The sequence below is a fragment of the Chlorocebus sabaeus genome, chromosome 22, assembly GCF_047675955.1.
Source record: "Chlorocebus sabaeus isolate Y175 chromosome 22, mChlSab1.0.hap1, whole genome shotgun sequence".
Lineage (NCBI taxonomy): Eukaryota > Metazoa > Chordata > Mammalia > Primates > Cercopithecidae > Chlorocebus > Chlorocebus sabaeus.
This window is the reverse complement of record NC_132925.1, coordinates 22,338,474-22,353,830: the sequence shown is the minus strand read 5'-3', so window position 1 is coordinate 22,353,830 and position 15,357 is coordinate 22,338,474. Positions and strand designations below refer to the sequence as shown.

General features: G+C 35.7%; 1 protein-coding gene across 1 annotated transcript in view; it reads right to left on the bottom strand.

Annotated features, from left to right (window-relative positions):
• Positions 1–13,526, bottom strand: part of ZPLD1 (zona pellucida like domain containing 1) — a 42,029-nt gene extending 28,503 nt beyond the window's left edge. The window contains exons 1-2 of the mRNA XM_073009609.1: positions 13,487–13,526; positions 10,305–10,418 (exon numbers count right to left, since the gene is read on the bottom strand). Coding sequence (XP_072865710.1) covers positions 10,305–10,418; positions 13,487–13,526 — 154 coding nt within the window. The remainder of the gene's footprint in view (positions 1–10,304; positions 10,419–13,486) is intronic.
• Positions 13,527–15,357: the final 1,831 nt, after the last annotated feature.

Below are 15,357 nucleotides of genomic sequence, written 5' to 3'. Positions count from 1 at the left end.
CATGAATATGTCACGAAAAGAGAAGTATCATTCTTCTTAACATAAACCAACTAAAGACCAGTTTCCTCAGCTCTGTTTAAGGGTATTAATTAATGCTTAGAGTATCTAAACAAATGGCAAATGATTACTGTGACCAGATGTAGTGCTTTTTTCTGTTTTCTGCTTTATAACCAATTTGTAACTCCTGCAATGAGACTGAATTTGCTACAAGCTTATCCCACTTCAAGATATGATGACACACTAAAGGCTTTTTGCAGTGTAAGAAAAGAGATCTGTCCAAGTCTTTCCTAACCCAGCTTTCTAAGGACTTTTCACTATTGTTCAGAGAAACACATTCTTTTCCTGGTTGTAGGTACTAGAGACATCCATTCAACGCAACGCTACCATTTGTGAGGCTTTGAGGAGGAAAAAAGAAGGATACCTCAAGTTGCCAAAGGGCAATTTCTGCCAAAAGAAGAGAGAGTTTTTTCAGAGTTACTGAATAACAGTTGCTCTCTTGCTCTCAACAGCTACATTTTTTAAGCCTTTTACTGTCCAATCCCTGACCTGAATTATGATGTTCAAGACTACTAAACAACCTAATGAGTAGATATCTTTAGGGGTTTGATTTTTAATGTTTTATGTTTAAAGATACTAAGTATGTCAAATGGCAGGCCTGCAGACAGAGTTTGTGTGCAGTTATATTGCCAAAACAGCAATGTTTTTCCCCTGATATTAATCAAGCTAAGCTTTTCATAGAAATTAGCAATAACTGAATATTCAATTGAACAGGGTAAAAACAGTGTTCTGTACTCTGTCGTCCATCTATCAGGCAATGGTTTCATCTATCTCAGATTTTCTAAAATTTTGCAAATTTTAAACATCCTGTCACATTGTCAGCCATGTGTCTCTCCGTGTATAAAATGTGTCCTGATTTGAGGTTCATAGAATTTGGTTACCATATAAGTGGAAGTAAAGAAGGTACGGATCCAGTTCTATATACATGAATAAGGATTCATTCAACTTCTTTACCCCTAATAAAGTTCTATTCCTAGAACATTTAATTACACCTTTTCTTTTACACACAATTACTGAAAATATATTTGCATTGTATTATTTACATATCTAATAATACATCTAACTTTGATCTTGCTTTAAAAATTCTATACTCAATTTGCTTAAATCTAACAGCATTCAATTGAGGCTAACGGTGAGGCTTTTGATAGACTGCATCATTTTCAGATCATCTCAATACTGTTGGAGCCTTCATTTCCCTTCACTAGCATCAGAATGCTTAATATTTTCCAGTTATTTTACAGAATAATGAGTACAGATTGATACAATTATTCAAATAATTTGCACATATATATTCTGCAATACAAAGATGGCAATACTCCAAAATTTGGCTGTAGGCTGGTACTCAGTACTGTAGTGCAGTGACTCAAGATGTTCCTTCATCATTGATCTAAAAAAATAAACATCTGTATGAAAAGAAATTCTGGAGGTCAGTGTATAGTGTAAAAGAAAAAAGATGGGGAGGCCGGGCACGGTGGCTCATGCCTGTAATCCCAGCACTTAGGGAGGCCGAGACGGGTGGATCACGAGGTCAAAAGATCGAGACCATCCTGGCCAACATGGTGAAACCCCATCTCTACTAAAAATACAAAACTTAGCCAGGTGTGGTCATGCATGCCTGTAATCCCAGCTACTTGGGAGGCTGAGGCACAAGAATGGCTTGAACCCAGGAGGTGGAGGTTGCAGTGAGCCAAGATCGCGCCCCTGCACTCCAGCCTGGTGACAGAGCTAGACTCTGCCTCAAAGGAAAAAAAAAAAAAAAAAAAAAAGATGGGATGCACAAGAATCAAACATGAAAAATCAGTGCCATCAATTTTCCACTAGTCTAGAGGCAATTGGTTTTATTTATTTTCAAGATCTAAACTACATGCCACTTCTTATCAGCAACATGTTTCAGGAAAGGATTTATTGTGTACATATCATGTACCACTCTCTGTGCTAGACTTTGAGAAAACAACATTAACAAACGACCCCGTTTCTTCAAGGAGCTTACTGAATAAAGAAGACAGAAGAAAAGTAAACAATTACAATACAGCCTGATATTGATACACTAGAGATTTGTAAACAACATTATAAACAACCTTGTCTTGGTAGCAAAGTCGTGTTTGAATGGGATTGTTAGGAAGAAATAAAATAGTTCCATCTGGTTAGATTCTATAAGGAAGTGATGGGAAGATTCAATGAAGAAAAAGGGATGTCACTGATGTGTAGGTTTCTAGCTTTGCTGAGTGGGTGGATCATGCCCTAAGATAAAAAAATTCAGGGAGAAAGATGATAAGCTCAGTTTTTGAGAGGCTGAATTACTTAGGTGACATTCAAGCAGAAATGTACAGTAGGTAGTTCAAAATATGAGTCTAATATTTGGAGACAGAAAACAAGAAATACAAATTTGAGAATCACCAAATACTCAGTATATCAATAATAAACACTAGTGATAGCTGAAATTACCAATGAGAGTATTCAGATAAGAAGAGAAATAAACTTAAAACAGAAAAATAATTTCAAAGCTGACCTTTGATGAGCCTTTCTGTAATTTTCCCAATGGAGTGTAACCATCCTCTCACGCTCTATCCTATCTCACTTTAACTGTGGGTCTACTGTCTCACTTACATTCTATCTGAGAGTGGATATTTACTTTCCTATTAAATTATAAACTAATAGTAGAGAGTTCTGGGTTTTCCTAGAGTGTGTCACAAATAGCAAATATTGATTAAAATACATTTATTTCAATGGTGTCTAAGTCTTTAATATCAAGTTCCAATATTTACAAACAAAATATGTGTACAGTTGATACGGGTTCATCTTAACTGTTCATCTATCTGTATTCTGCCAACTGCCTGAGATGACGCCTCTGTTTTCTGAGTGTTCAATGAACATCAAAATCCTTAATGTCTAACTTCAAATTGAGAAAAGGCAACTCATTAAATAATATAAAATTAATAGATTATTGCAAGTTATTTGTATTTTATCTCTTTAAGTGTATTAGCCTTGGTGACTAGTTACCTTGCCTCATTAAAAACTGAATTTTTAACAATGATAGGTTTGTTGATACCTATTACTATTAATAGCAAGCAAGTGCATGATGGTCAGCTGGGGCTAGTGTAAATACTGTGTGGTTTTGTAACAGCATAAAGATAGCAGACCATCATGGGTACCATGACCTAACCAGCACTTCTTATACTTCACTGTGCAGATGAATCACCAAAGAATCTTATAAAAATACAGATTCTGATTCAGTAGATCTGAGTTGGGGCTGAGTTTCTGCATTTCTTACAAGCTTCCAGGTGATCCTGATGTTACAACTTTTCGGTCAATTCAGGTGCTAAGTCACAGCTTTGTATTTTGACTGGACAGAAGATAACTCATAGGTGGATTTCACCTGGCGAGTTTAAGCCTCCTTCCAAATATCAATTTGTCTGATTTACATGCTTAAAAGAGAGAAAAGTTTGGTTGTAAAAGGGACAGGAGGGAAAGAGACAAGAATCATGAAGGGGCTAGAACTGCGTCTGACTCCCTTTCTCGTCTGAAGAACTGACTGGTTTTGAATCTCAATGAAAGAAGGCTCATAAAATGCTCTGTGAGGCTGAGTCTAAGTAAGCCTTCTTTAGTGCCCCAGTGGCAATGTGTGAAACAAAACTGGGAACAGGATCAGCCTCTTCTCTTACCCCCATCTCTGTCTCATTCTGTAAACCATAGCAGTTTAATACCCGGAGGAAGCAGAGCAGCCCACAACAAAAGGCAGCTATGCCAAGTGGGGCAGTGTTTCCATAAAAAGCATTTCTGGCAGTGGTGGTGCCTGTAGCACTGTGGTCAAGGAGTCCAGACCAAAGAAACGAAGTGGACCTTTCCTGAGCATGTGTGACATGCTGTCTTGGGGAATCGGAAGCAACTGGAGAGGATGGGGGTAGAGTGGCTAGTCCGCAGTGAGCAGGCAGGAGGCTCTGTACAGTTCAGATGCGGAGATTCCTGTGAATATCATCACATTCGTATTGATGCACTGGTTTGTATGTACTTAAAAGCAGTATTGGTTTAAAACTGTTAGTATAAACAGCAATCTGTTCAATATAGTGGGAGGAACATTTTCTGTATGCTGCAGAGTGCTTCGTAGCATGGTAGAAAATCTCACCTGAAAATAATTTACATTCTTGGCTCCAATAAATATTCCAATACTAATTTATACCATCTTTGTAGACCATAATAATAATTTATATATCAGTTCTGCTTTTATCTCTAAAATGACAGTGGTGATATTTGGTACTACATGGGCTTACAAATTGCCTGGAGAACAGATGCTACATATGTTGTTTTAGCTCATTTTTGAAAGTTAAGATTTGCTCTTACCAAGTTTTTATGTAAGATTGAGGTTTTGGTGCTAAAAGAGCTAGAAGTCCTAAAGGGGTATTGATATTTCATCTACACGAAATACCAACAGCTGATGAAGAACTTAAAGTGGATTAGGAATTCAAGTTTCCTCTGTCTATTGAACAGGTTTTGTGCCACCTCAGTTTTTCATCACAACATCTGTTTCTTGTTAGCAGATGCAAGCTGTTGTTTCCAGTGCTGTAGGAAATTCATATGCAGGCTGAGGCAAACTTTGCAGACTTATAATCACACTTGCTGCTCCACATTCTTTGGAACCAGAAAAGTTTGGTCATCTTTTTTCAAGCAGAAAAAAAAAGCAAATGGGTTTTCTTTATAAAAACAGAAAACGTGAAAATTCGTGCAATAAAGAACGCTGTTATTAAAACATGGGAGAATATGGACCTTGAATCACTCATTGAACTTGCAGATTGCTGTCTTCTCCACTGTACTTTATCATTGTGAATTAACCAGAATGCGATCAGCAATAGTCGCCTGGATCTGTTCTTCTGCCTCATCTGTTGTAGTAATTGCAGTCACAGGTGCAAAGTGGAAAGCAGGCATCCTCTTGACAACTTGGAGACCAAAGCACTATCAGTAAGTAGGAATAAAGGAGAATTGGCCTTTCCTTTCCACCCAGAGGACCAGAATATATTCCCTGGGATAATTATTCCACTGGCCTCTCTTACTTTGTCTTTGGGCACAGAACAATGCCATGGTTAAGCAAAGCCTAACACAAAATTAGACAGTTCATTTTACTGAACTCACTCATGAATTCTATTGATTAAATCATTGATTCTCCATTTTACCTCCTGTGGAACACTTGTGTTCATTGAATATTAAAATATTAAAAATATTACCGATAAAAAGATTTCCTTAGTCAAGCAGGTCTTGAAAAGACTAAACAAATTCCCCTAACACATGACTTTTCAGATCCTTAAACATGGTAACTTCAATTGAGAATCCCCATACATACATCATTTTTAAAACTTACTATTCAAATTTCATTTTCAGACATCATTGTTTGATGGAAAGAATCCTAGTTTTATATCTCTATTAATTTGCAGATTTGCAACATTTAACAAATTTATATCCTCAGTTTTCCTACTGTAAAGGGAGGGAGGATTTAAAAAGATTTTGAAAGTTTGTTGTAAGAAATGAAAGAATTCTGTGAGGTGCCTGGTACTCAAAACATGGAACTTAGTGCTTGTTTCCTTATTAGTATTATTTACAACATAATATCAAATCACATGTTATGAAACACTGACTCATACTCAGTTTCCCATGACTACTTAGTTCACCATAAGACAGTGTCAAGCCATAAAGTTTCTTGTGCTTATAAGCCCATTTTTCTCCTTGGATGTGCCTTTATCATTGAGGATTTCTTTAGAGGCCAGAAAGTTTAGTCTAATCCTCATGTACTTCCAAAGAAAGGGCTGGCTTCAGAAAATACACACCAGTCACAAAGGCCAAGTACATTCATCTGCATGTTTTACGTTAACCAAATAAAGTAGTTGAGTTTTATTCTAGAATCATCACAACTGTAATTTTAGTGGTTCATGAGTCTGCTTTTTGCTGTAAGCTTGGATAACCAAGAGTTAACTACCTCTAAAAATTAAATGGCATTCCTTTAAATTTAAATGAATTAGACCATAGTGTGTCTCTTGGCCCCAGGATAAATGCCATGGAAATTAAAGAAAATAGTTCTAATGTCATGAAACAGCAAAGGTCAGATAGGGTGAGATGATTGCTCTTATCATTATTAACATTGCTTTGCATTTAGATAGCCCCTTTCCTCTGCCAGACTCATTCTCATTCCATCCCATTGCTTAGGCTCTGAGCAGCTTGCGGAGCTCCTGATGACATCAAGGGTGATCGTGATGTGGAAGAGATACTGAGAGTCAAGAAGGCAGTAAGCAATTAATCCTTAGGCTTTATTTGCTCACTCTGATCTTCTTTTTGCCAACAACCTCCAAAAAAATGGGTTAAATAATACCCATCTAAATATAAAGTCTCTCCTGGGACTTCAGCATTATTTGGATTTTATTAACATTTGTTTTATTAAAATACAAATTTAATGTTTTTTAAATACAAATTTTAAAATTATAACTCTGTGTGTGTGTGTGTGTGTGTGTGTGTGTATGGGTGTATGTGCTTATGAATATACATCTGGAAAGTTTGGGTGTTTGTTGCCTAAGCCAGATAATACCTAAAGTGCTAATATGTGTAAGAAAAAATACAAACACAAAACACAAATATAATCGAAAAAGAGACTTCTCCCTCCCTTTTTCTGAGAGCATTTACTTTAGAAAACTTGTAATTAGAAGTACTTTCCCCTCTCTTTGAAGTGTGTATTAATCCTTTTGAAAACTAGATAGGATTCTTGTAAGCTTTATGACCCAGGAATGGCTTTCTCAAGGATCTGAGAGCCATCTCTTTGAAATGTAAACATCAAGGGAGATGGTAGCCTTATGTCCCAGTTTCTGCGCTAGGGTAGGGAGCCTAATTTTGATGTGAGCCTTGCTCCAAATTGCAAAACTCCCTCCTGTCGTAAAGATATGAGAAGTTATTTTTTCCTCTGGATGAAACAAATCAGCTAACACAGATGCTCACCCTACTTACCAGGTAAAGAGAGGATTCGTATGCATCACAAACGGTCCTGTCAAGTCCTCTTACTTGAGGACTAGTTATTGTCCATATTGAAAATATATGTAATGAATTGTCTCCGCTTGGCTATATAAAATAGCAAGGTTTCTTTCTGTTTTTGTAATTTCTTACTGATTACCTGTGATGTGCATCACATTCTGGTTTAATGCTTATTTAATGATAAAAGTGTTTTTATGTCTCTACTACCCAGGCAGAGAGTATTTCTAGGTTGGGAGAAGATTTTGTTTTTAGTTATATTTCCCCAACAAATAATTGTGCTTTTCATTGGAATAACTGACTCAAGAAAATGATAGAATACACTATCAGTTGTTCTTCACCATAAATGTACATTAGCTTCATCTGCAGAGTTTAAGCTACAGATTCCCAAGACCACATTCAGAGATTCTAACATCACTTATTTGAGGTGAAACAGGTTGAGTCCCCACTTTAAACAACTAACCCATGTGATTTTGATGCAGGTGGTCAGTAGATGCCATTGGACACAGACTTTTTAACATGATTTTTAAAACTTCACCATATGATAAATACTTCTTTTTCCTGTCCTAGTCATTTCAAGGCTCTTTAACATGTCTTATTAACCTTTACAAGTATATAATTACCACACCAGTCAGATATCTGCTGAGCAGTCTTTCTATTACTCGGCCTTCTTATCCATCCATAACAGGATCATGGCTTGACCACCCTGCCCAGGCCTCCAGCAACTCTGATGACAGGGGGTCACAGCCTTCCACTACACTGAGGGAGTGAACACAATTAGCATCTCTCACCTTCTCCTACTGTGTCTTTATCTCTCCTTCTCTTTTAAATCAAACAAACAACTACTACTTTTCCAAGGTTAATTCCGTCATCTGCACCGTTGATCGCTTCGGTGTTTTCTTTTCTCATTTCATCAATTATTCTTTATTAGTATTTCCATTTTTTTTTAATACTCACCCTTTAGTCCTGTATGCTCAGGCCTCTATAGTCCCAGGAATTGATTTCAACTCCTGCCTTAGGTTGCTCCTTTCTTTTGTTTCAATTCCTAGCTCAGGTTGCTCGTTTTTCTTTTCTTCTTTTTTCTTTTTTTTTTTTTTCCAACTACAAAAGTTATCTAAATAGCAGTCTATTTTCATACTTTATATTTTCCTACTCTCTACTCATGGCTTATCCACTGCACAGGGAATCAACTCTCATACAGCCATCTTCAGTTTTGATCTCTCTTCTCAGACCCAGCTCCACATTTCCTACTACTGAATAGAAAGAAACTGCCACTATATATTCTAAAAATGCCTCAAGTCCATTATTGCCAAACTCGAACTTCCTTTCTAACACATGCAAGTGTCCTATGTTTTTCTTGTCTGTTAACAACATTAACATCCAGTTGTTCCAGTTAAAAAAATCCTCTAATCTTCTATTTCTCTAACCCCCCAAATCAATTCAATTCTCCTTTTCTGCTGAGTCTACCACAAAAATATCTCTTAATAAATGTCCCCTCATAGTGCTTCCACTGCCACTGCCTTCAGGATATTTCTCTCTGCCTCTTGTCTATCCTAACTTGATTCTGTCTTGCACACTTATCCTAATGTCTCTTCCTAAAACAAAATGTGACCACATCAAACCTTTAAAAGGTTATGTTTAAAACGACTCAATGATGCTTGATTGCATTCAAAATTAAGAGAAAACACTTTTATTACACTACATAACACACATTCTCACCAAAATAATTGTACTTGAATTTACTCAAACTTCTAGCTCTAATTGGTTTACAGTATAGACAGGGAAAGAGGACCCTGTTCAATGACACCTGACAGTTGCAGTCGGCCAAATCCAGTGTCAGAACTCTACAAGACAGATGATCACACTGCTCAAAGAGATAAATAGCATTTTGTAAAAGCAAAGGACAGAGGAGAACAGTTATAAAACAAAATGAAATAAAAGATATATCAACAAATACTCTGTGTGAAGATTTTAGAGGCAACTTGGCTGAATTTAATGATATTAAGAAATTACTGTTGAGCTTATTAGATGTATACGTAAAGGATAATGATTTTTAAGTTCTTTTCCATCACATATAAACACCAAAGCATGAATAATACATTTATTTTAAATATGCTAGAGATGGGAGCGGTAAGGACAAAGATCAAACAAAATTTATAAATCTTGATAATTGATAATGCTGGATAATCAATATGAATGCTCTTTCTATTAACCTCTACTTTTATATATATTTGAAATCTTCCATAATAATAAATGTAAAATAAGCTCATTTTTGATATTGAAAGCCATTAACAACTCTGCCTTAGCATATTTTCCCCGAATTCCTTTAGTCATTCCCACCATGACGTTCATATTTTACTAACAAACCAAGCGCTTACATCCTATGTCTAAGTTCATGAAGACATTCAGACAATTTCTGATGTGTGCTCTGTTGTAGAAATCGCACTTTATCTATGTAACTACCTACTGATTGCTCTATGCAGGTTTGCTGTTCCACAGCATGCTCCAAACACAGGAGGACTGGCAGGTTTTGAGAATGTAAACCATGGCCAAAGAGATTCCATTTGCATGGCAGACTTGGAAAAGTGTGTCCAATTATCTAATCTTTATTTTGTAAATGTTGAACTGTGGTTCCATTACTTTAGCTAATATAAAATGATGAATACTTAGGTAAAATGTTGAGTAACTTCTCATTGGGTGCAGGTTTTAAAACCTGTGGGATATGCCCATCAATGTTGCCAAATCTCGTATTTGTCACGACGTTGATGGGCTTCTGTGAAATTCATTCTGAAGCTCACTGTGTACTTTGGTGGTAATCATCATTTCATTGAAATAGCATTTTTTTGTATTGTACAATATTTCACAATCATTTTCTTAAGATTATTCCTAAATAAATATATTAGCATTTAAGAGCAGTTTTTTAAAGTCTGAATTAATTTATGAGAAAAAAGATACAAATTTTGCAAATTTTGAATGAAATTAGTCTCTCCCAATTTTTTACACAATAGGCAATATTTTTCATATCTGTGAGCAGCCATTATAATAATATTAACTATGATGAACACTTTCTATGTTAATATGGATGTAAATTACAGCTCTAGAAAAATGTCTTGTCATTTGCCATTTGTTAATATCCACTTAATGTAAAGAGATAGCCCCCCGTTCTCCATATATATTTAAATGACTTGCTCTTCAAATATAATCACTCTTTCAGAAGCAATTAGAGAATAGATTAGACTTACACTTACCAGGAAATCTACTGTGGAGGTTGGCATCACAATTGTAGCCATTGAACTGAGCAGACCCTGGAAGCACTCTAATTGTTAGAAGCAGCAGCAGCCATATTTGTTCCATTGCAAAACCTGGAAAAGAGATATCTATCATGTGGACACTCCTACTTACTCCTTCACTCCTACTTACCGGAAAAACTGAGGCTGATCTCAGCTCACTGTTGGATAAGCAGTCTACATCCATGCAGCAAAAGCTCATGAAGTAACTGAGGATTATCAGTAGTAAAGGCAGATATTTGGGTTATAACATTTCAATATTGTTTTCATTGTTGCCTTCTGTTGGCTAAGGGTGACAAAGCTAGATTTTCATAGTAGAAGAGCTAACGTATAAATCATAAAGTTTACAAAAGGAAAATTCTTTATTATGCATAGGAAGAACTCAAACCAAGTATCTAGCAGATTGGAATAGCATAACTAGGCAGACTAACCAATTTGGAGATGAGTCTACATTTTATAATGCCAACAAATATATAGTCAGAGGAATTTAAATGTTGAATACTTGATTCTAAGAGGAATCTCAATAATCTTAATGACCAAATAACAATTTGCCCTCAACAGAAAAAAACTTCCCCGAACAGAAAAATTCCAGAATACTGCCACTTTTCAAAATCAATGGTTTGTATGTCATTTTCTTAGGAAACATAGTGATAAAGCAAAAGGAAGAACAGGGAAATACTGTGTGTGTGAACGATATTGCATTTCCTCCCATGACTGCTCCTTGGTGGGTAGTAAGGACTGATACAGACATAAGAAAATGTTGAATTCTTAGGATAAAGTAATGGAAGATGTTTTAAAATATATCAGCGTGGGTTGAACAGTTAAATAGAAATGGACTTTAATACTTAAACACTGGTCTTGCATTTAATAACTTTTCTTGGATGCCCATTAATTGGCCTGATAGAGTTAAAACATCTTTCAGAAATACCTAACTTATTCACAGAGCATAGTTTGTACCCTGAAAAAAATCTTTTGGGTTGGTGGTTTTGGTCTATGTATAAAAAGCAAAAAGAAAATAAAATTGCAAATGGTTTACTCAAATAATTTAGTGCATTTTAAAAGCTAGGGTTTTGGAGGGAAAATGGTGTTTTAGCTGTCCTTAAAGATCTGCCCTGAGATAATTAATCAAGTCTTTAGGAAAAGGAAGGAAACACATCTTGCTTTTGAATCATCATTTCACAATAACTAGTTTACAGTGAATAAGGTCACTTTGGTGAGGATGTGGGAAAGAAAGGTATGCTTACTCTCAAAAATAGACTGAAAAAAATACTAATTCAGCAGGCACTTCCTTCCTTCAGCACTATCACATAGTACTTAGGCACAGATCTAAAGACTTTGGAGAGAACAGCCATATGCCTAGTTAGTTCTGATTGCCTGTGACAGTCCAAAAGCAAAAGGCTCACACCAGTAGTTGACCCAGACCCTAGGCGCTCTTGGCCATACCTGCGCCATCATTATCTAGCTCCTCAACATACTTCAAATAGAATAAGACAGTCTTGCTCTTTTGGAGTCTTTGGAAGACACTAGAAAAGAAAGAAGCCTGAATAAGCAATACGCTCCACTGCAGCCACATTTATTCCATGGCCCACCACTTCCTTCTCATGGTGGGTCTCAAGAACTCCTGGAAGACATTGGAAACTCTAGACCCACACTGTTGTCCTCAACATAGAGTTGTATCCTAAGAAATTACAGAATCAGGAATTTAAGTTGGTGAGTTATTTTGTGGTTCTGAAATGCTTTCTAGCTAATATATTTTTCACAGGAGAAAATAACATTTCTTAAATGTACACTTTGCACAAAGAAGGCACTTGGTGTCAGATAACTTTCCTGTAGCTGCTCATTTATATTTTTTATAATGATGGATGAGATTACAATTATTGCTGCATGTACAGAGAAAAGAATGAGTCTCAGGAAGTTTAAATGACACGAAAATAAGTGGAGGAACTAGAATTCAACCCTAAGTCTTTCTGATAGTAAAGTTTGTTGAACAAGTTACCTAAATTTCATGTTATTAAATTTAAGATTTTCTTTATTGCCATTTAATCATCAGCCATTTTCTTTAGCTTTTTACATTTTGTATCTTTTAATAGATCTGTTCATCTTATAATGAGTAAAGAATTTTTATGTAATTAATACAATTTGCTTTATAGATATATTTTATAATGGGGCATTATGAGGAATAAAATTATTTTTAAAGAGACAGAAGTCCTTATTTCTCATTGTGAAAACAGCAAAGACATTATTATTGACTAAACTAGACACATTTGCGTTGACCAAAAATAAATGAAAAACTCGTGTTAATTGAAACAGCTCACTGAGAACAAGTAGTAAACTCTTAGCCTCAAAGCTTTAAATCACACCTAAGGTTGTCCAAAAAAGGCATGACACTGTCCTACTCTCTTTAACAAAACCTACTGCATTTTCATGGGGATTAATACCCTAACCATTTTTTAATGAATAAGAGGTAGAAGTAGAAGGCAGCTTCCTTAACAGAAAATATATTGATTGGATTCAAATAATCCCTTCTCAGCCATTCTCTAGATTTGTCATTTAAAAACCAAGATAAAGGCTGGGCACAGTTGCTCATGGCTGTAATCCCAGCACTTTGGGAGACTGGGGCGGGCAGATCATGAGGTTAGGATATCGAGACCATCCTGGCTAATACGGTGAAACACCGTCTCTACTAAAAATACAAAAAATTAGCCGGGCATGGTGATGGGCACTTGTAGTCCCAGCTACTTGGGAGGCTGAGGCAGGAGAATGACGTGAACCCGGGAGGCAGAACTTACAGTGAGCCAAGATCGCACCACTGCACTCCAGCCTAGGCTACAGAGCGAGGCTCCATCTCAGAAAAAAAAAAAAAAAAAAAAAAAAAACAAGATGATGATCATAGACTTTACAAAGTATAAGTGCATAAAGAATAGTACAGTTTGATCTGTGTTTTAATATTAAGGCACATTAAGCAAGGAATTTTAAAAGGACACCCATATCTCTTATAGAGGCAGTATCCCTATTTTTAATTTCTACACTCTTGGTAGAGCTTATGACATTTTCAAGCCTTCTGGAGGTTCTTTATAGTTCAACTATAAATTAAAACGAACTGATGAACTATTATCTTGCAAATTTCCCATCCTCAACTTTACCTTCATCATTTCCCCTGCACATGGAAAACCTGAGCATCATCTTGCCGTAGCAAGCTTGGAGGTGCTATTTTACCACAGTCCCTAAATTCTTTTCTGAAATTGAATTGTATGGGATTGGGGGATTATGTTAACACCCTTTACATTCCTCAAAAACATATCATCCTGGCTGCTCAGGCTCCCTGGCTCTTAGACAGGTGCAATTCCAGACATGTGTATTTTAGTCCTGATCTGGTTATAAAGGTTTAGTGGAGTTTCTATTCAGAATGTAGAACCTGGTTCCTGTGGTTTACTCTGGAATAATCTGAGGTGCTTGCTGTCGCACTGCGGCTCCAGCAAACTCTTGGCAGAGAATCTGAACAGAAGCATTTTTCATCTTCTCCACCACATCTAAGTGCAGCAACCAGTGTGTCTGCTTGGATTCTAATAGTGGTTTACAAGAATGACTTGCCTAATACATCCAATAATACAAAATATCAATACCACATTCTGAGATGATAATGGCCTTGAAGATGTGTGTGCAAAAGAGTTTTGTATGTGTTTCTTACTTAGAATCTTCATAAGTTTAAATTGATGGGAATGGGGAGGAGAAGGAGGATTATAAGTAAAAGGTTGAATTTTAAGAAATTCAGAAGTGTTTATACAAAAAAGAGACACCCGTATCTCATAAACTGTTACTAATAGAAGAGGAAATCATATGCTAAGTGATTTGCTGTCAAATATGTCAATATTTCTCATACTAAATTTTCTTTTTAAAATAATTTCTTCCAACATGTAAATCTCTAATTTCTTTGCTTAGAATTAAATTTGGAGTCAGAAAAATATAATGCACTTTCAATTCCTCCTCAATTTTATAGTAATTGATATAGTTCTGTCACAAACATTGTTCTTTAGATTTTAATATAAAATAATCTTTGTTTAATCTTTTTATTGAGATCTGTTACTGTATGTACCAGGCACTGTTCTATGTTTAATATTCAACTAATTACATAGATTTAATTTTTACTTATGTTAAAAATGTGAAAACCAAAGCTTAAAGATTTTAATTGACTCACACAGGATCACAGACATAGTAAATGGCAATGCAGAATTCAAAAACAAGCTTGACATTTGGAATTATTACATTACTCTGTTTGACTTGATTGGAGTTTTTCAAATAAATAAAATTAATGTCCTACTGATTTTCAGAAAGTAAATTATATTAATAATGTATGCTTAAGATATGCTTTGAATTAAATAATTCAGATGATTGAGACAAAATATTTGTTAATATCTACACAATTTTCATGACTATTTCATTTAGGCAGTGAGTGCATAAAGAACATTGCTCTTTTCAAAAATTGATTTAACGTAATACTTACAAGTTTTAAGAGCTGACTGTGTACCAGAGTGTTTTAAGTACTTTTATATGTGTTTTCTAACTATGAGACAGGCACTTTATTCTCCTTACACTGGGGAATGAGAACACTAAGGCACAGTAATCTGAAGTAATTTGCCCAATGCTAAGCAGACAGTCAGTGTCAGAATCAGGATTCACGCCCAGAACAATGACTCCAGAAACCACCCTCAACTATTACATGTGGCACTGCCTTCCAGAAAATGATGCATATAATTCTAAATCAAAGGGAAATTTGGCGATTTCCTTGGTAAATTTGATCAGTATCGATTTATTCTTGTGTACGCGGTTCAAATAATTACTGAATGTTTATATGTGTCTAGTACTCTCCAGGGGGTGGGGAGATGCTAAGGTACAGCAATTAGAAAATTTTTTATCTGCATAGAACTTACATTCTAACTTCTAAGAGAAGTCAGAAGGAATCAAAATCTATAAGTAAAATACAGAGTATATTTGTGCTCTATGGAGAAGAGCACAT